The 22,571-nt window shown below is 38.1% G+C and overlaps 1 protein-coding gene across 4 annotated transcripts in view; it reads left to right on the top strand.

The window, feature by feature from the left end:
- The first annotated feature begins 210 nt into the window (after positions 1-210).
- The window catches only part of LIMK1 (LIM domain kinase 1), a 93,342-nt gene continuing 70,981 nt past the window's right edge, over positions 211-22,571 (top strand). For 2 of the 4 annotated variants that reach the window (XM_081768912.1, XM_081768909.1), the window contains exons 1-2: positions 211-315; positions 15,899-16,007. In XM_081768912.1, the coding sequence (XP_081625038.1) occupies positions 291-315; positions 15,899-16,007 (134 nt within the window). In that variant the 5' untranslated portion in view covers positions 211-290. Of the gene's footprint in view, positions 316-446; positions 1,362-15,898; positions 16,008-22,571 lie in introns of those variants that run through there. The other 2 variants (XM_081768910.1, XM_081768911.1) reach the window with 2 other exon arrangements.

Here is a 22,571-nt window from a genome sequence, read left to right as displayed (position 1 = left end):
TCGGGCCAGGGCTGGGCCGGGCCTAGGTACATTCGGGCTGGATTGGGCTCGGGCCGAAAAATTTGGCCCGTGCAGGTCTCTAGATGATAAATACCCGCGCAATGGAATGAATCTGGAATATTCTTTTAAGGACATTATTTTAGAGATCACGAACTTAAACGCTAGATTTGCGTTGCGGTGACCCTAAATCATTACAGAATGAGGCACAAAGGATTGAGTGTTGAAATTTTCATAATACGTCACTTCCGTTCACGTTCCCCATTCTTATTAACTTCAGTCCGCAGTATGTAATGATGGAGGAAGCTGCAACAAATGGTTTGTATGAGTATTTAAATCACATATAACTCACTTAATTGTGCTCATTTCATATCATATTTTTCCATATAGGTAGTAAAGTTGTGTTCTGTTAACTAATAATCGCGTGAGTGTGTTCCAAATTGGACGAAATCATTGTATTGTTGTGGGCGTCTTCACACCTGACAAGATCGACGCTGTCATTGATCTTGGAACAAACAAGAAAAAAATATTTATATTTCGCTGAAGTCGTCATCAGTAATGTTTCGTTGGCTTCCTTTACCATGTACTTAATATTCATATGTGATTAGAAGTCGATATTTCTTAAAACGAGGAGATTTTCTGACCATAGAAAATGGAATGTGTATCGAGAGGTTGATTACGGGCTGTAGTTTTTTTTTAAAGCATAACTTACGTTGAGCAACTTATTTGTTGTTAGTGATAGTAATATCTTGACTAATGCAAAGTGACACAGTCATGAGATGCAGTAAAATTAGTTCTGCGTTCAGGATAACTAATAGTTCGATTAATTTTAGTCTTTGGTAGGTCATATAAATCATTAAGGATGAAGTTCCATATGTTGATACGCACTGTAAATAACAGAATTCAATGTTTGTGCATACAAATTTAAGACCTGACAACCTAGATTTGTTGTCAAAAATCAAAGTGTAATTTTACGAGCTGTCCCCATAAGAATGATAAGCTTAATGTTACGTAAAATGAATGACTGCATATGAGAGAGGAATTTATAAATTGCAAATTTCCTCCGACGCTATATTTCTGTACAGTGTGGGAGAGCTCTATTTTATGTTTACATGACTAGGGTTACTAGTGTGAAACCAGCACAAATGCTATACAAGTTGATAATTCTAATTGTTGACACCTGACAATTTGTTTCTGTCTCGAAGGTTATTCAGGCACCGCGAAAATCACAACAATGTTGCACAATACACTGTCAAAGCTCTATGTAATTCTCTCACCACCTTCTGAACATTTAGTTTTTAACGTGGCCGACTGAGAATAAGGTATTGCGCAAAGCGACACAAGAGGAAACCAATAAATGCACGGTAAGTTCTGATATGAATTATGATTGTAGTTTCGAGAAAAAAAATTCGTTTATGTAGGGTAAATGTGCCAGTCCTCGACCACCTAACTCATTTTCTTATGGTCCTTAATCGTTTTTCACTCAATGGAACAACTTAGGAGGATGCAAGTAGCTCACATATGTTCCTTAAACTATATTTTATCTATACTTTATCCAAAACTGAGATAACTTATACCATTTATGTAATATTAGCCGGAGAAACACCAGTAACTGATTTCTTTTAGTGTTCGACCTCCTACTGTTTAGTCATCGACCACTACTCGGTTAATGTGCTTTTAATTACAGTATGAAGGCTAAAGCATGCTTTACCAAACTAATAGCATTTGTAGATGTTACATCATTAGTTTTTCAGGTATCACTTCGCAATTTCACACAATAGTCGCCGAGATTAAGTAATTTTGTGATAGTTTTGTCAAGAAAGGGACCACCAAATTTATTTAAGGTTCAGTGGAATGCAGCACCAAACATGCTCTGTCTTCTCTGGGTTGAAGGTGTATAAACCCCATCTTCTAAATTCGTTTTTAATTACTAATTGTGTTGCTACCTTGTGTATCACTCTTTTAATTAGTGGTGCAGAAATAACACGTGTAACATTTTACTCAGTTTCCATGTAGAACTCTCGGAAACGATTTGAACACTGATTCGTCGCAGGGTTGAAGAATATGTGTGTTGTTTGGTGGAAGGCAAGAGAGTACTATAGCATGGCTGGAACAAAATTCGTTTACTTGCACTGCCAAGTGAGTCTTGTAACCGTCGATTAGCAGAAGGACTGGTTCCTTAATAGACGGATCATTCACCAATTTTAGGAAGCCGTTTGCTATCCATTCGTAGTGTTTCACTTCTCATCCAGCCGCTATCTGACCTGACCTGCCTATGAAAATCTCTGAACTGCACTGATGACGTCCTTTGGAAGATCTCTTACATACAGATATACGACCATCGGGGATACAATTTCTCCTGCTGCGGAAAAAGTGCAAAACAGTGTTAATGTTTCTTTCTCGTTGCCCTTCACCTCGTATATATTTTTCCACGCTTTGGACCCCAACGCCTTTCCTGATTTGTGACACAGTTTAAAACTGGATTCATCAGCATTAAATATTCGCTCAGGATCATTTAGAATATCAGATTGTCCCGTTTGTTTCAAGTATTTCTCAAGGTCCTAAAACCACAAGCGAATGTTTTTCTCGGTTACAGCGTATCGTGCCTTGTCCAAAGTTCAGGGACACGATTTGTGGGTGTCTCCTCAAGTAAGTGTAGTACCAGGTTTCACCAACTCGATTGTCTTTGAACGGCGTTTTGCGTTTTTCTGAATCGACAATTTTTAACACTGTCAGAAGATCGTATTTCTTCTGTAGAAAGCCCTTTTGCTCACATTAAGGAGCCAGTTTGCTAATCCCTCTTCTTCTTTCTGTGTTAGGTATGGTTCTGGATCTATTTTTCGCTTTTTGGGACTGTGACCATGAAATTTATCCATCAGCGTTACCCGAGGAATTCCATAGATTACTAATGCCTTTCCTATGGAGCGCCTTTTTTTTCGACAAGCCTCCAGAGCTTTTTGTAGATCCTCGTTTGAATAAGCTGGCAGTTTGAGCTTAGGTCTACTCATTCATTATCTCTGAAAGAAACAAAAATTCTTAAGGACATGCAAGGAAAACAGATGTATTCCAGTCGTAAGCTGATACTAGCTATTCCGCTAACAATATTTGAATGCGTTCCACGACGAAACGAGAATAGTGTAGTTCAGTATTAAACGAATTAGACCAAATATAATAAATTTATTATTCAAATTAAATGTCATACCCTAACAGTGCCGTTAATTTTCCATGAAAATGTTGGGAAACTACATGAATATTCAGTTACTTGAATTTGAATTTATTTTATGTCCTTTAGGGATTTACGGTTTCGACCGGGACAGGGTGGGGGAGAGGATGTTGGAAGTTAGACGGCCAGGCCCTATTTTGAAGATACCATCCCAGCATTTGCCTGGTGTGACTGAGGAAAAACCCGAAAGAACTCAGTCAAGATGGTCGACCGCTGGGATCGAACCGAGGACCTTCCGAATGCTAAGCCAACGCTTTACTATTTTTTTCAAAGTTCGTCTCAGCCGAGCTCCTCGAGCCAATTGGAGGTAATCCAGTCCTGACAGGGACACAAACACAGAAATATCGAGGACAATTAAAAATACCCTTGCTCTTGAGAGGGATTCGAGCCCTCAGTGGATTGCCTCTTCACCATTATCACTGAGCCACGACCATTGGTGAATATTCATGCATTAACGGTAAGACTCAGCAGATGTTTATACAAATTTAAATTGATCACTGAATTAGTGTTTGAATCAAAAAATTCTGCGTGAAAATACAAATACTAAGCATGGTTGGACACTGAGAAAGAAACAGCTAATCTTCGACCAGTACAAATGTATTACGAAAAGTAGTGGTCGAACACTAGTAAATGTTTTCGTATTCCATTATAACTTCAGAATTGGTAACTAGGTACTCATTTCATGCAGATGAATCGAATGTTAGTCGTTATTGATATTTCTACAATTTTTCAGTGCTCGACCACCCTGTGGTCGAACACTAGTTAACAAAGAATATTTCATAAGTCATTGTCCGACCACGACATTTTAATGATTTATTCTTCATACCTTACAGTTATTACTAAAATTTAATTACTAAAATGTGCTCTACAGTTCCATGTAACAGAATAATATGTGCATTTCGTACCTGGTGAGATAAAACTAGGGAAAAGCACGAAAAACAGGGCGCTGTCGTTCCCATTTGCAACAGATTAAAGTTGTCGAAAAGTCAGTGCGTCTTCCGTAGGCATACATTTGATTGGCTATTACCGAATGTATGCGCAATATATTTTGACAGTATCTTTGTGATTGGTTCAGAATAAGCTGCAACTCAATTATAACGAAAAAACATGCTTTTTTTTTATCGGAAAATAAGCCTAATATATGGTTTTAAAATGAAAAGTGGTCGGCAACTAGGGGGTGGTCGAAGACTGGCACAACCACCCTTGTGTCACTTCGCACGTACTCACAACGGACGGAACCACAGCATCTCCCTGCTCTGTACCGTAGTAGGTACACCTACCTGACAGTGACCACCTAGCACAGGTTGGTGTGTGTTTTGGCATGAATAATTGCTTTTATGGTATACCAGTTTCCAGACGTATCATCAATCTCCATAAAATTATTTGGGAATTCATCAAGATAATAACATTGTAGACATAGAATATAGTGAGGCATCATTTAAAGCAGTGGTTCTCAACGTGGGCGTTCTCGTTTCCGAAGGGGATGCTAAGACAAAAAGGGAAAATTTAGACTATATAAGGGGTATTTGAGATCTCATGACGACTTACAGTACATTTTTTCTTATTATTGGACGGAAGCATCTCAAAGTACCGGTATAAACAAATGACTAATATAAGACAATTTGTAGAAAGAAAATTTCCTTTCGTTTTATATATATAATATTTTTTCAAGGCGGATTTTAAGAACTGAAGCTTTTTTCTAGTTCTTAGACCGCTGTGTGCGTGAGTGGATTGGATTAAGATGACAGAGGGCGCTCAGGACAATCACATTCACCTAAGGAAATGCTAGGCTCGAAAAGATTGAGAACCACTGATCTTTGAGGAGGTATTTTCTAATTTCTACAGAGGAATACTAGATTCGATAAATGCTTTACTCAAATCTGCAGACAATTGAGACTGGCGATGAAACAGAACATCCGAAATGATTAATAAGATTTTAGTTCACGTGATTTTTGCTTATCGTTTGAAGCAGTTTATGTTTAGAAGACTCAAAATATTGTGTAACGGATTGCGCAATTCACCGATTTTTCACTAGTTTATAATATAGTGCCAATAAATATATTGGAACTCAACTCCTGTATATGTTTAATTTGGCTTTCAAAGGTGTGGCTTCCATTTGCATCTTTTAAAAAAAAAAGTTTACTTCTTGGGTTCAGAGTACATGCATACGCCTCTTTTCCCACGAAACGTAAATGAAATCTTGAACTTAGGCTATTTTCTTGGCGGTCTGTGGAGCGCAAAGCTGTGACGCACCAAGAAGATATGGGGAAAGGACAATGCGAATCACATCCAGCCATTCCTTGCGACGATGTTCCTTTCTATTTTGACCTGAACATAAGCTAGTTTCTCTTATTTTTTAATTTCTTGGAACTGATAGAAACATTTTTCTCGAAATAAGACATCTAAATAACCAACATGCTATAAAGTCCTGATTTGAAGAAAATATAAAGAATAGGCAGTTTTTGGTATTTAAACAATAAAATGACAAACAAACAAACAAAAAAAATTAAATTAAAGCAAAGACCTCTAAAATGAAATTAAATTTTTGTGTTGTACGTCCCACGGTTATGCCGGCTGTGCTAAAGGAGAGACTGATTATGAGAAATGATTGAAATGGTGGAATGAAAAAAGCGGGAGGAAACGGGAGAACCCCGAAGAAACCCACGCACACGTTGTTTGTCCACCGAGTTCACTTGGTGGGAGCAGGGTTTGAACCCATGACCCCGTGCACCAGAGGTGAACACTCTACCACTGAGACACCGCGGCCCCTTAAAATAAACTTCAGTGTGGTCATTTAATCATATCTTTAATGTGAAGAAATAGGCATTTTGTCTTAACACTCGGTTTCTACTAATGAAATATATTTTCCGACGCCGAAGGTGTAATCCTTTCCCAAATCGGTCAAACTGTTTTATGTGATACTGAATTTTAATTTTAAGTTTTGTGTGTGTGCGTTTCTTTTTGACTCCCGCGCAAAAATTAAATATATGTGCCAATGATCTTTCCCCGTCGAAGGTCTATTCTTGTCCCGAGAATGCTCATATTCGATCGGATAGTTTTTGTATATTACTGTTAAATTTTGAATTTCCTTCTCTGTTGCCTCTTTCAGTTTCTCGCACCGAAATGATATATATCATATTTAGATTTTACCGTACACATATACATATATATCCCTTCATTACTCGTTCTCTGCGCGAAAATAAATATATGTAAATTTTCCACGATTGAAGGGCAAATCTTATGACAAGAAAGCTCCAAATTTGTCAGTTTTTTTTTTTTTTTATGTTGCTAAGCTCAAATTTCGCGCCCCTCCATCGCGTATTCCCCTTTGTTCACTGTGCCAATATATATATATAAAGAAACATTTCTAGGTTTAATCATGTGTGCCGAGAAAGTCCAAATCGATAATTTCTATATTTAAGTCACTATGTTCTCGAAATTAAATTATTACGTCTTGTATTAAATTATTAACCAGTAATATATATTATTGTTGTTATTTAAGTATAAAATTACGTACGCTATTTCAGTTATAATTTATCTATATTATCTCAAACGAAAATGAGAAATTGGTTTTCAGTTTTATTTATTTATTTATTCATGTATTGTATTCGGAAGTTAACATTGGTCGTAGAATAGTCATAGTATTTGTTAACTCTTGTAATATACCTTAATAATATGAAAAATTGTCTCTTTCGCCCAGTAGCTGTCCAAAGACGCTTACAATAGGATACAGCTTAGTTACACTAATATCAAACATAAAAGACCAGGTGCGTTCTTTTCAGGTGGGTCAGGTTGGCCCAAATTTGGGCACATAGATTGGAATCTTTTTGAGTTGAAAATCTTGAAAAGGTTGAGCTAAGTGCATTGTAATTCATGTCTTGAGAGGAATCGTTGAATAAATAATATGTATATGGCGACCCTGTCGCTCAGTTCTTCGGAAGTGCAATTGCCTCTGATCCCCTAGGTTAGGGGGAGGGGGTTCCTTCCTATAAAATTTCTGCTGCTGGTGGTTGGCTAGATCAGTAATCTGCGTGAAGGGAATGATATTTTACAGTATGATCTGTCTGATGAAACCAGCCTGGTATTCTGTTGTGACCTTACTCTCACCACTGGCGACTATTTTAATAAGTCTCACCACCAACTTGATCCTATATTGTGACTTAAGAATTTGTGAAGTACGATTTGGTTTAAGGATCGAATTTCCCTTTTTGAAATCTTTTGATCTGGCTATAGTTCCTGGCTCTGATTTTGGTTGTCCTAGGATCTTCGACGGCGGAGTGAAGCTTGTTGGCACCTAGTAGTACCGGGTGGAGTGTTGCCCTGAAAGAAAGAGCTAGGAGTGCGGCGTGTTGGACTGCCAAAGAGTCCTTACTTCTACCATTAGCTGATGGTCTCCTTAAGAATCAGTCAAGATATGAATTACATTCTAGGTTCTCACCCATTGGACTTGGAGTCATCGCTCAGCTTCCTGATAAGGGTTGTGGTGGTAGGTAGTACTTGCCTGCCTCATTGATCTTTCAGAACGATGACGGGGAAGTGGAGGAGATTTTGGTTTCTTTAACAACAAGGCACATCATCAAAACACGTTACATGACCGAGATAAAAATAATTATCTAGAGAAAGACAGGAAAAAATGGTGGGATATGTCCCGCGATATTTATTAACCAAAGACGTTAGGAAAGAGACTCCTGTCAGTTTGGATAAACTTTCTCCCCTTATTATACTTGGACATCTGCAGCATATTGTCATTAGAACCTTTCTGCGGGTATATTCGTAAACTTAAGAATGACACTCTTCGTCACAGTCGTTGAAGTTGAAGCACATAATCAATTCAATATTAGCAAAGGCGTGATTATTTTTCAAGGCTTGTCAGAAGCTGAGATCAATGATGATTTACTTGATTAGCATATTGTGAACGTTAAGCAAATCCACACACGCAAGGCTGGCGATCTACAACCCACAGATCCGTGGCTAACGGGTTAGCATACGCGCCTTTGGCGTGGGAGGCCCGGGTTCAGTTCCCGGCGGGAGTTCATGTGGTTCGGATTCCACCTTAATCAGTAGGTCCACGTCTCATATAGCCTCGCCGCTGAACTCAAAATCAACTCAACTCAACTACAACCCACAGATTTCGTTTCGCACTGAGATTTACCTGTTTATCTTACTGTAACATACTAGTGCTTAAAGATGAGATAATACTCCCCTTTCCTCTGCTCTGTTCTCAATACTAGCATTTTGGCCATTCATCTACATCCTGCAATGCCTCTGCTGTCTATGGCATTTTTTCTGATGCAGCACAGTGTATGGTCCCACCTAAGTATGCCAGTAATAAAGCAGCGTACCCAGTCTTGAGAAGAGACTTCGATATTCAAGGACGAAAAGGTGTTCTCTTGAACTCATGATTACTGAAGAGATTCCGCTGAGGCCAGACGCCAAATCAAAGCGGCGCATAATTCTGGATCCACTGTTTCATCTCCTGTAAAATCTATTCGTTCCAACGGAACGCAGACTGTTTGGTGTTTGCACGTAGACATGTGATATTGTTGCACCAGCAAACCGCCAGTCTCTGTTGCTGCCCAAACTACCACTACTTCTGAAGCAATTTCCGAAGATTCTACTTGTCGACCCATGAGAGAAGAGTTCTTAAGTAGTTAACTACCTTCTACCTCGAAACGAAATGAAACGTCTGTTATTAAAGAATCATTGGGCCGTAGGGTAGTCAGTTAACTCTCATCCCATTACTCCCACCACTCTACTGTGAGCTAGAAACATGTACGTCAGTAATCTTCGGGTATTTTGAATAAGAATAAACAGCAACATTCTTCGGTGAGTCCTACGATATTCTTGATACTTTTTTAAAGGTAAGAAAAGAAGGGGAGAGATATTAAACCTGCAGTTATTTTTAATTGTCTCATACTGGCTCTTCTGTGGTGAAAATGAATGGCTGTTCCACCTATTTTGAAGATTTTACACATCTTTTGACGGTCAATTTTCTGAATGCAAGAAACTCATTTTACTGGTATTCGCTCTGTGTTGTTTCAAGCTACAATGATGACCGCCACGACAAGAACGACGATGATCGTACAGCTGGCGGAGTAGCAGTTTGGGATGCGGGATAATTATCATTCTACTTCCACTGCGGCGATCAGCAGTTTACAGGTTCTAGCTATTTAAGTTTTCGTTGGACAGCGAATCGCTTTCTGCAACATTTGTATCACACGCCCTGAGGCTTTTATTTTGGCTGTTGTATCGCCAACTCCCATATTCAGTTTTTCTGGTGGAAGATTAACTCTTATAATCTATAGCGCTTCGCTCGTACCGAGCCTGAGGTTGAGAATTTGCAGCTTTTTTTGTCACTTCACACCGTATCTATTAAAGGATGGAAGTCTCACATTTTACCACTACCACCGAAACATATTCATACCTGGGTCTTTCTGTCTGCGGCTCACGACTTCTTATTAATCTTCAGTGGCGTGCCTACTACTATTTATCAGGCAGTAATCACTTTTCTATTGTTTTCACAAGAATATCTGCTTTACAATTTTGTCATTTGCCTCGTTATAATCTCCACCATGCGGACTAGGGGCAGTTTTTTCCCCAGCAGACTTTATACCAGACCGCAGCTTTCTGTTGATGATTATCTTGAGGCCTTTCAAGCTAGTGTTGTGGCTGCTGCTAATGTCTCGATTCCCTTGTTCGAGATGCTTTTCGCAAACGTAATGTTTCTCGGTAGATGGTAAAAAATACAGCGAGCACTTCGTAGACTTAATCTTGCTCATATGGCTAATAATTTGATTGTTTCTTGTTACCTTCCTAGCAGAGCACGCGACTTAATTAAACAATGGAAACGTTGGAGCTGGCATGAGTATGCTTTCACTTTAAGTCAGGGTTGGCTGGTTTAAACCAACTGGTTTTTTCAAAAAAAACCAACTGGTTTAAACCAAAAAACAAAAAATGTTCGTAAAAGTGTAAGTGTTTGTAAAATCTTGATGAACACACATTTGTGGGTTATCACGTTTCACTCCCGTATATTATTCGTATTATATCCAGACCTAAATTCCCCATTCATTACTCAAAAAGATAATACTACAAAAGCAACTTTTTTTTTTTTTATAAGTTTATAAATGTTTATTTTGTGATTTTTTGTAGTTATTGTTATGTAATTGCAGTCGAAGAAAAATTCTAAATATTGTTTCGTTTCAATGTTTACTATTGATAAAATACATAGAAAATGCCGTACTTTTTTTTTGTGTGTGTGTGTGTGTGGGGGGGTCATACAGACCTCACGAGAGGCCTTTAGTGAAATAAGTATCTTTGGTATCTATTTATGTATAAATGAGTCTGAGCCAAAGTGGACTCAAATAATTCGTATCTTTATTCACTTTTCTTATTGATAAGCAGATTAAGTCGGTGTATTTCTTTAATTTGGACCAATAAAAGTCGTTATTAACTAATTTGAACTAAATTAGTTCTTCTGTACTCCGTACTACTTTGAAATTGTTCATATGTAATTCTGTGTAATGGTTTCACTTGTGCAACTGTTTATCTTTTTGTCCTTCTGAAATGACTCTTGACAGTTATATTAAGAAGCATGTAAAGATCAGTACAACGTTTTTTAATCAGGATTCCTTCGTGAGTGAGTCGGCAGACGTATCGCATTTGTGGCCAATTAGTCCTGGTTCCGAGTTCAAATGGAGGACAATTTCTCTCGGATGTAACTCGAGAAGCGGTTTTTATTCCGCTTTAAGCTTATGTGACCCCTTCCAGCATAACTCTGTTGTCGCATAATAACATCAAGGCGAAACAAACTTATTTCTGTCCATATATGATATGAATATATAGAGCAAATTATTTAAACCATAAAAACCTGGTTTAAACCAAAAAAACCTCGTTTAAACCAGAAAAACCGGTTTATTTGGGTTTTTTAAATAAAAACCATGGTTTTTGCCAACCCTGCTTTAAGTGCAGGTAGTTGCGTGAGTGCTGTTTGGTCCAAAATTTGTTGCCTTTACGGGTTTTGAACTTCCGTTGATGTTTCTGTCCCATATGTGCAGGACAAATTCCTCACTGACTAGCGACGGATTGCCAATGAGTTTGGTCAGCATTTTGCTGCAGTTTCTAATTCGGCTTCGGCTTCACCTTGCTTCCTACAGTTAGAGCAAAATCAGAATGTAGGCCCTTAAATGTAATGTCACCAAATAATGAGGATTACAACTTGCTTTTTGCTGCCGCTGAACTCACTACTGCTCTCGCTGGCACCAAACCACTATACCTGGACCAGACTTAAAACATTACGCTATGCGTAACACATTATTGCTTAATACATTCACAATCTTCTTACTACTGGCAAACATCTTATAGACCTATGCAATCTTATCTGGATTGAAGAATTCTTTCGTGCTGCCTCTGGTGAAATCTATCTGTTCTCTATCCTGGAACCTAGGAAATCATCACGTTCAGCTCCAATTATTGGTTAATAGCCTTAAACAGTTGCTTGTGCAAACTTTTGGAGAAGACTATAAATGAAGGGTAAGGGGGGGAAAAACAAGGAAAGTCCATGTGTGTGCTTCAACTAGTGCTTTAGCGTATTTGTTGGTGACTCTTGGTACTATTTCACTGCGTACAATAACGAATGTACAATAGCCTTTTAACTTGATTAAGTAATCGTTTGTGTAATACAACCTTGTTCATTTTGTATGCGGTTTTCAATATTAAAAAGCGTTTTCTCGAAAATACAGTTTTGTGACATTCCTTCTTTTTTCCCCCTTATCCTTCAAGTGTACTCTTAGTGTGTTATATGGAAACAAATTTTTAGCTTCCCAGTTTCCAATATGGTTTCCGGAACTTCAGTTTTACTACTAGTCATCTTGCGAGTGCAATCAAGATACTTTTCTTACCGCCAACATCTAAGTCCATTGGCGCCACTGGCACCACTTCACGTAATGGAATTTTACGTTAGCTACTTCTGATTGGAGTACAAGGCCTTATAACCTTTCTACAGTAGTGTCGTGGAGATAGGTACTTTCCGGTGCGATTAGAAACACACTCGCCAACGGCGTCAAAAAAAAAAGTCTTCACTGTGACTGTTGCTCTGATGCAGATACCAACACTCTTGAACAACGTAACTATTGCGAGTCCTCTGATTGGTTGCCACTAGACAATACAACTCTGAACAGACGCTTCATTGGTAAGCGATCACTTTATTTACTTTCTCCATCGACAAGGCTTACTGTATTGACATTTGTCGTTTACGTACTGCGCACATCATCTAGATCCTTATCTAGGCCACATACACGTGTCTTGTTGACAGCATCTGATTTGTGGCTTCAGTTTGATCACCAGCTGTCTTGGGCAGTTTACCTATGAGATCTCGAATATCACTGTTTACGACCACTCATTCTTCTAAAAGTGTATTCCTGTATTTCTTGGGGTGCTGATCGCGTTGTTCTACGATTATCTATCGTAACCTAATCCACTGGAAGATATATTGTGGATGCATTATTTATGGATCTGCCAGACAACTACGTTCTGCCAACTGAACACTGTCCATCATCCGTCCGTTTCATTCCATTCCAGACCTATTCCGAGCCTACACGTTGAGGCAAGTGAGCCATTTTTAACTTAACGCCATCATCGACCGATGTGCTACTATTTTATTCATCTGAAATCTATGTATCTCATCTTTGAATTGGAAGCGGGACAGCGCTATCAGGCCTTTTGAAATTTGTTCTGGAACTCTTGGACGACCTTTGTGTCGAACTTCCCCCTTCACGTAAGTTGGGTTTCTTGCCCACACCGTCATGGAAGATACTTCGTCCAGCTGTTCTTTCCGTGTGGCATAATACAAAATACCAAGCAACAGTCCTCTCGAATTTTAACAAGAGTTCCCACTTACTTTTATACCAGTGTCAATGGTTGCGAATACGCTGATTCTGCGGAATATATATATATATATATATATATATATATATAATATGTTGTTCGGATCACTGCTGAGCTAGTTGCATTTTTACAAAATTTCCGCTATGAATCCGTACGCTATATACACAGGATCTTAATATGTTGTGACACTCAGTGTTGTGAGTAGCTTCTGTGGTGTGCAGAGACAATATCCCTTCGTCCAATAAATTCTTCTCTTTAGTCATCGATTATTAGAACACAGACGTGATGTACAACTCTGCTGGGTTCCGAGCCATATTAACATAGCTGGTAATGAAGAGGCAGAGCGTGAAGCGCATGAAGGAAAGGAGTTTCGTCTTCCCATACCCAGCACGAGCCATCGTTCACTATTCTATCAGCGCTGGCAGCTGAATGGGACTACGCTGTCAATAATAAAATACATGTACTCAAACCTGAACTTAAGTACAGCTTAAGATTTCGACAGGACGAACAAATTCTAACTCGACTTCGCATCGGACATTCGCAATTAACACATGGGTTATTACTTCGTAGCGACGAACGATCATTGTGTGCATTCTGTGGAGCTTGACAAAGTATTCAACATCTGCTTGTAGATTGTCTTCATGCACAGCTTTGAGCTCTTTGCCTTACCGGCAAACTTACCAACACTGCTCGGAGATGACTACCGAGCGGTCTCTTCGAGGATTTTATGTCACCTCCGTGTTCTAATCACATTGTGATTGTTTTAGTGTTTACATTTAACTAATTTCTCACCAGGGTGGATTGATTTAAATCACCTGATTTTTTAGAGAAAAATCGTCGATTTAAATCAAATTCCGAAATAAATTAATTTGAAGTGAAAATAAGTGAAATCCCGTTTCTTTTCTGTTACTTCGATTATGGAAGATAATAATCATAATACAATGAGACGCAAATGTATGTACAGCATAATGAAAACGAGTGTTTCATACAAAGGATGATTAGAGGAAATCCTGCTTTCTTCTTTTCGTAACATAGGTTTTGTAAATTGTTAACTATTCCAACGGGAAAATCGACATTTAAAACGAAAATTGTTCCGTGTGCGCCTCTGTTTATTTGTTCCCAAATAAAATGGGCGTATTTAGGGGAATCTGATCCCCTCTCCGAAACTTAAAAATTTTGTACGTTTTACTCAACTTTAGGCAAAATTTTACATATTTTATATGTATTTCGTGCCGCAAGCTAGTTCTGACCCGCCTGATTTAGATATAATATATATATCCCTGCTAAATATTAATAACTTTTGTGAAAAAGCAAACTGCCGTGTTGATAATCGTTCTTGTATTTGTTCCTTAATGCTGAAGAAACATTTGGGATTGAAATAGGTTAACGATTGCGGATTAATGTAAAATTCAAGCTCATACTTTCAGTTAAATGGCATAATTAACATTTAATACTAATCCCTAAGGCTAGTTTTAAACAGAAGCATTTCTCGTAGCAAAAATCGTGTCATCGATATCCTACCGTGTGAAGTAGCAAATGATATAGCGCTTCACATGCCATGACATATCGTATGGCATTTCTTGTCGATAGAACCTGCTCTATTTCGTAGCAATTTCAGGTCCGATTACAGCGCCGTGGTGTGTTAAAAGGAAGCGAAAGATTTGGTGCCAAATATCCATGCTCTTGTTTTGTGTGGGAAATTGAATTGTATTAAAGAAAAATGAGTTGGAGTAGGGATGCTATTATTATTCTGATTGAAAAATGTGAAGAGCATCCTTGTTTGTATAGAGAACTTTTCGAAGGCTCCATTATCCATACGCAGGAAGTCCTTGAATCCAATAGGATCCTCAGGCTTCAGTTCTTTCTCTACCATAGAAAGAACTGAAATATTATCACCCCTCGCAACAACCAATTCTTTGTCCACGTACTTTTTTAATATAACCTGCAAGAACTGTTGTTACAACCACTATAGCTTTAGCCACTACACGCTTTAGTTTCGGAGCCATAATTGCATTCTTCTCCAGTGATTTGTTTGCTACGTCACGGCAAGATGCTTATCAAAATGCTACCGTGTAAAAGCACCATGTACTTTCGATGCCATAGAATATTATACAAGATTTTTGGCAGCACATCTGCTACGATAAATGGTTCCGTCTAAAATTAGCCTAATGTTTTTCTTCAGTTCGCGACTTGTATTACATGAGGAGAAAGATGTAATTTTTTAAAAATAAGTCGATTTAAATAAAAAAGTGATTTTTTTGAATCCTGTTTCACACTTTGTGTTTGTACCCTGTCTGTTGCCATTAAATATGTTCTTGTTACCAGTTCAAGTGACAATTTCGACATATATTTCACTTTTATCCTAACGTGGACACCTTTTTTTAAAACCCTTGCAGCGTAGCGCCCCTGCATATTGACGGGTGCATAAGGACCTTTGCACTGTAATGCACCCAATCTAAATTTCTTACTACTTACAAGTAATAATATATATTTCTAAAAAATTGTTACAGACATCTCATTTTCAGTCGATACCCTTAATATATATCTTTATATCTTTAGTAAATTGACTTACGAGTATGTTCGTCCGTTTGAAATCATTTTCTCATGAAGTTGTAGGAAGCTGACGAAAATCACCTCATACTTTCATAAGTTGAGGAATCTGTGTTTCAGAGAAAAGTCGATTTGTGTAATCAACTGTAAAAGGGCAAAAATGACCTTATACATCTGTATAACCATTTGTATTAAATTTTCTGATATATGAAGGATTTTTTATTATTTTTTAAACATTTTTTATAGAAGACTCTGGTGAGACGTCAGACACTGCTGTGTGTGCTGGCTGCTTGAATTTAATTGACGAAGAGTTCTTCCAAGCACTTAACCAATTGTGGCATGTGGAATGTTTTAGGTATGTATATTTGTACGTTTAAATTTCCTTGCATGTGCCTTGCAACTGTTTAGTCACCTTCTACGTCTTTTTTTAAGATCTGTCGAAAGTGCAATTAAAGTTCTTGCTTTCGTGATATTTGTGGGAAACTTGTACTTCAACGAAGTTGTATCTACAAACACATGCGTATAAGACGCGGACTTTAGACATAGAGGTGCAGGGAAACTTAGTAACTTCGTAGCATTTAACTTAAAGATATAGTAAATCTTCAGTTTAATTTATAGCTGTTAACAGTAGTAAAAAATTAATAATTAGGTAATATTAGTAGCTTATGTATTAGCTATTGTTATAATCGAAATGATTTTCTTCTAATCGTTGTTAGTCATTTTGTTTAAAGGTTAGTTTAAATAAATGAAGATAGTATTTGGTCTAGGAATTAATTCGTGCGGTTGGTACGCACACATTGAAGCTGTAGTACAAACACAAAATACATAAATACCTTAAGAAAAATATTGTCCATCGCTAGCCACCACTTTCGCCCATCTGTCAGGCAATGTACGGATTCCGTGGCGAAAGAAGTCCTCATCCTTGGAAGCGATCCAGTCAGAGACCCATGTTTCGATATCTTCTGAAGAAGTAAACCGCTGTCCAATCAAATCGTTGTTCATGCAATCGAACAAGTAGTAGTCCGAAGGAGCAACGTCTGGTGAATACGGCGGGTGGGGTAAAACTTCCCATCCGACATTTTCTAAATAGGTTTTGACCGGTTTTGCGACATGTGGGCGAGCGTTATCATGTTGAACAATAAGTTTATCATGTCTGTTCTCCCATTCTGGTCGTGTTCTGGCCAGAGCTTGCTTCAAACGCATTAATTGTCGTCGATAACGTTCTCCATTCATAGTTTCACCCGGTTGCAGCAGCTCATAGTACACCACACCTTTCATATCCCACCATATGCACAGCATAACCTTTGCACAGTGAATATCTCGTTTTGGTTGTGATGGACCTGGTTCACCTGGTTTCACCCAGGCCTTTTTTCGTTTAGGATTCTCGTAATGGATCCACTTCTCATCACCCGTAATAATTCGATGCAGAAACCCCTTTCTGCTCTGTCGTTGAAGCAGCAATTCGCAAATGGTTTTTCGTCTTTCAACGTCTCTGTCTTTCAATTCATGTGGAACCCAATGTGACATCTTTTGAATCATTCCCATGGCTTTCAAGCGTTTGGAGACTTGTTTGATCAACGCCTAATGCTGCTGCAAGTTGTTCCTGCGTTTGACACGAATCCTGCTCGAGCAATGCTGTCAATTCTTCGTTTGAAATTTTTTTGGCTGTCCAGCTCGCTCTTGGTCTGCCAAGCCGAAATCACCACTTCTAAACCGTGCAAACCACTTCTGACACGTTCGCTCAGCTAGAGCATGGTCACCATACACTTCCACCAAAATACGATGACTTTCAGTCGCACTTTTCTGCATGTTAAAGTAATGCAGCAGGACACCCCGCAAAAACACTTTATCAGGCACAAATTGCGCCATGTTCACTTAACTACAAACTGGTGTTGTTGACGCTTTAATCCACTGCCCTATACTACGAACGATACGCGATGACAGGGGTTTGCAACACATGTGTGGATACACGGAACTGTGGGACGCTCCGTTCGTTGCGCCATCTCTTGTCCACCCGCACGAATTAATTCCTAGACCAAATAGTAGTGAAGATGCTATTATTTACTGAATACCTAGTCGTATCATAAGTACTGACACAACATTGAAAGTGAATTATTATAAAAACGTTAAAGATACTTTAATATACTTATTGTATAAGTTAGTTACAAGTCTAACGAAAACATAGCATAACGAATACCAATTACTTTTCAAATTGGTCGCCTTTGGCCCTCACACAGTCCTTAAGTCTCTGCGGCCACTAATCTACAGCATTACGTACTGTCTGTGCAGGAAAATCCACCACTGCCTTCACCAGGGAACGTTTCAGATCGTCAAAATTGGCATACCTCTTACAAATCATACCCTCAAGCACTGACCACAATCTGTAGTCCAACGGATTAAGGTCAGGGTTGATAGCAGGCCAATCATCAGGAGCAATGAAGTCGGGATATTTCTTGTGAGACACTCCTGGGTAGAGTGTGCCTTGTGGGCTGATGTGGAATCCTGTTGGATGGTCCAATGTTTGTTCCTAAACAAAGTGTCACTCAAAGGCTTCACAACAGGGTTCAAAACAGCATTTTCGTACACTCTGGCTGTCGTTTTCATCCCTTTTTCAGAAAATACAGCTTGGTGGAGCTATCATATGCCACCCTCTACTAAATCGTGACTGAGGCCGAATGATGACCCTTCTGGATCTTCGGGCTTTTCTTCCGAGCTTCCTCGGAAGTTGAAGCATACAGTTGGTCATTTTGTCGATTGAAAATTTCCTCAATATTGAATATCTTTTCATTTGTGGAAAGAATTCATCTGTGCTCACTGTTTGCGTAACGCTGCAATAGGCGTTTTACTTTCATCACCCTCTGCTCTTTTAGACGTGCATTGACGAAGTGACCTGTACTTTGCCGGTAAGCTTTCAACCTCAAGTCACTTCTTAACACACGAAACATTGATAGTTTGGAAATTTTCAGCTCTCGAGAAACAACGGACTTCTTTCTTACAGGATTTCTCCGAATACGGGCCACCATTGTTTGCACTAACTTTTTGGTTCTTACGCTGTGTAGGCGGCCTTGCTTTGGGCAATCGTCAACTGTCCCAATCTCTGTGAATCGTTTGATGGCCCGATACACGAAATATTTCCTAATATTGAACTTTTTAAATGTGAATATCACGGGGCTGATTGACTCACTTTATGAAGAGCTATTACTGCCACACGATTTTCGTAATCGATTCACTCCGTAGCTACATTTTCACGAACACACTTTCTCTATCACATCTCAACTCACAATGGCCCACTCCACCCTCCTGCACAGGCAGGTTGACGACCTTGAAAATCGGATATACACCCTGCCTCAGAATTTGTGGCAGAAATTTTGGATTTGTGTTCTAAAACTTATTTACTCCTTTATGTTTTAACAATATGATATTTCGTTGGCAGAAACCCAATTTACAAAGGGTGTTCAAAAAGTTTTGCACAGTGCTCTTTATTATTATTATTATTATTATTTATTGCAGGAGGAGAATGAAATTTTTTGTGAACATACTTGGAACATTTAGCTATACACTGAGCCTACTCAATGTAGCCTCCATCAGCTGTGACGCATCTGGTCCAACGTTCTTTCCATGTTGTAAATGCACTTTGGTAAAATTTAGGGGATTGACTTTTACACCATCGCTTGACACAGGAAATAAGTTCTTTCTCACTATCAAATGTTTTACCGCGTAGGTGGGCCTTCAGACGTGTTTTGCTCTCAGGTTCGGACAAAAACAACCATGTTTCATCCTGGGTAATGACGCCGTCAAAACACTGTTTCCGCTCTTCAGTGAAGGTCGTCATGAGATCCTCGCACACATCCTTCCTCATCTTTTTCATTTCTCTTGTCAATAATCTAGGCACCCAACTTGCACAGATTTTTCTATACCCTAGTGACTGTACCACTGATACCACACTACCCAATGACAAATCAGTCATTTCAGCAAGCTGTCGTGTCGTCACACATCTGTCATTTTGGATAATTTGATTAATGGTCTCCTTATTCACATCACTCACTACTGTCGATGGTCTACCGCATCGTGGATTGTCCAGTAGAGAGAAATCACCTTCTTTAAACCTCTGCAACCACCGCTGGATACTGCTGCGATCCAATGTGTCCTCCCCATAAACAGGGAGCAACTTCCTGTGAATCGATGTGGCAGTCATCGCCGGTCTTGAAGAGGAACTCCATCACCGACCGTTGTCGCAACCTGACATCTACTTCACGGTCTATTATGGCTCACCTGTAAATAAAAGAAAATACTTTTATATACCAACTTATAGCTAAATGTTCCAAAAATTTCGTTCTCCTCCTGCAACAAATAAAAAATTTAGAGATCACTGTGCAAAACTTTTTGAACACCCTTTGTATTATGTACGTAGTGATTTAGTACTTACTGTCTTGGCAGATTTGAGGTATTACTTCAACAAATCAAGTAGTCATAATTTACAGCCTGGAAAGAATTTATGTAAGATACGTGTAGAATACAATTTAGTACAGCGTATCATATTATATAAATCAATACAACTCTAATGTATTATTGCCTAACATACAAGAATCATTCAGAAATTCGTTCGAATTTCCGTTGCAGAGTTTAGTATGGCACGGTAAATATTAGGGTAGTATAATCCATTTTGGTGAATAGTCCCTTACCAACATTAATGAAGAGTGGTTTCTGAGACCAAAAACTTGCGAACAATGCTTTCCGCATCGATCACATTGTAAATTACAATCTGTTTGGGAATTACGTTAGGAATCAAAACAAATGAAAATCTCTCGGAGGTGTATAGGTGTGTGGCTAAATTTCAAAACTTTGCAATTTTGGGGCGGAATCTGAACCATGATAATGAGCGTTATCAGTATGAAGCAGCAACTTTTTTTTATCTGTTGTACATTACGGATTGTATGCAGAGTTGAGAAAAGCACCAATATTTGTATCTTGCGAAAGCAACTAAAATTAGTATAAAAACTAAATAAAAAGTTTGGAACAATAGTATATTGAGATAGAGAAGGTTAGGTTTTGGTTAACTCAGAATTTTACCTTGTACTCCCAATTGCTGCTTGTGTTTAGGACTTCGTTCTACATTGCCCTCTAAGTTTATGTTGAGTACATGATATGACTAACTCTATTGATAACGAGTTCTACATTTCTGTTTCATCCATTGAAGCTGTTCTTAATTTGCTTGCGTTTACCATCGAATGTATGTTTGGAAGAATTTCTAATCAGTTTTTAATAAAATATTTGAAATCTGAAATGTTGCCAGAATAAATCTCGCTACCCATTTAACAATTTTGTATGTGGGAAAATTCCTGTTTGAAATTGTTAATGCATAATGTTACGTTTGATTTACGAATTTTTGGTAATCCAGAAATGTGGAACAGAGCCGGAGCATTTCTTTGTAACATTTTGGGGTTGGGGATGCGGAGGTATCAATGACCCAGTATTCTTCCAATACTATATTGACTTTTTTTTATTAACTTCATTTAAATGATTTTTGCTTGCTGAAGGAACCTATATTAATTTTAGAGAGAAACTATTATTATTATTATTATTATTATTATTATATTTCTATATTAATCCTCGTTTGTAACAGTAAACTTACTTCCCTTATCGCACTTAATACACTAGCAGTTATGTTTATAAAGTCATTTTTTAAATTCAGTTATCCGTTTCATTAGCATTGGTTTGTTTTCGTTTCATTTTTTGAAATTTGTAGCCTAAAATAAAGTGACAGCTATGTGTAATTTTTTTCGCGATTTTCAGAATCTTCTATGAGTACGATGCTTTCTCAGTGGAAATTACTAAATTTGTAGCCTTTGTTGAAAAGTTGTTAAATTTTTCCGGGATCATGTGGTTTGTTAGTTTGCCTACTATTTTTGAGGAATTAAAACTTGGTTTTTTTATACTGGTAATGTGTTTTGTTTGGAATATTGTTCCTTTGTGTTATTTCATGTTCTTAAAATCTCAGTTTTCTTCTCTTCACGTGCAGTCTCTTCACAGAAAGGTGAAGGAAAAAAAAAAAAAGAAAAAAAAAAAAACAGTGAACCGTTAATGTTCCTTGGTGAAGCCCGTATTCTCAATCTTACCGTCCCTTTTAATTTTCTTTTGAGCTTCTATGGGATTTCAAGATTTTAGGGCAGATCATTAACAAGATCAGATATGCAGGAATACGGTTATTATAGATAGAACAGAAAAAGGACTACAGGAGATGATTGACAAAATAGTTAACACTGTGAACAATATGGAGTGGAAATCAGAATCGAAAAATCGAAAGTCACGAGAATATCCCGTTAGAAACGCGCAGTTATGGGTTGGAGTAGTAGTGCAGTAGATATGAACCAAATAATGTGAAAATATTTCATGAATGGCTACAAGCGGGAAATATTTTAGGATAAAAGTACACTTGCAGGAAGTCTGAAAAACACCGGAACACAAGCTGGTAGTGACGTCGCATGACCAGAGTGACGTCACGAACATGGCCGACCATCTAAAATTTTAAATTGTCATAACTCATAAACCATTGATCCTACGGACTTGATTCATGCACCACTGGAACCGGAATCACAAGCTCTACAAATCATTATATTAGAGTCATATTCGTAAATTAATATCTTCATGGAGAAATTTGAATATTTTCATTTTTTGCATTCATTTTAGTTTACGTTTTTGCATTTCAATACATAACGGGCTCTCATTGATGGGAACACTAATTACGTTTGTTATAGCTTATAAAACAGTCTTTCTATCAAAGCCAAATAGGTTATTGTGACTTTATTACTTCCTGACACATTCAATTTTTAGAAAATATTTGACGTAAAAATACAAATGAGAATATCTCAGAAATCTTCAATTACGAATACTTCAATAAACTTCCAGAACAAGAAAAATA

This window comes from Thermobia domestica, chromosome 8, assembly GCF_964235325.1.
Source record: "Thermobia domestica chromosome 8, izTheDome1.hap1.1, whole genome shotgun sequence".
NCBI classification, from domain to species: domain Eukaryota; kingdom Metazoa; phylum Arthropoda; class Insecta; order Zygentoma; family Lepismatidae; genus Thermobia; species Thermobia domestica.
Note: the sequence above shows the minus strand (reverse complement) of the source record. Positions and strands in the feature narration are given on the sequence as shown.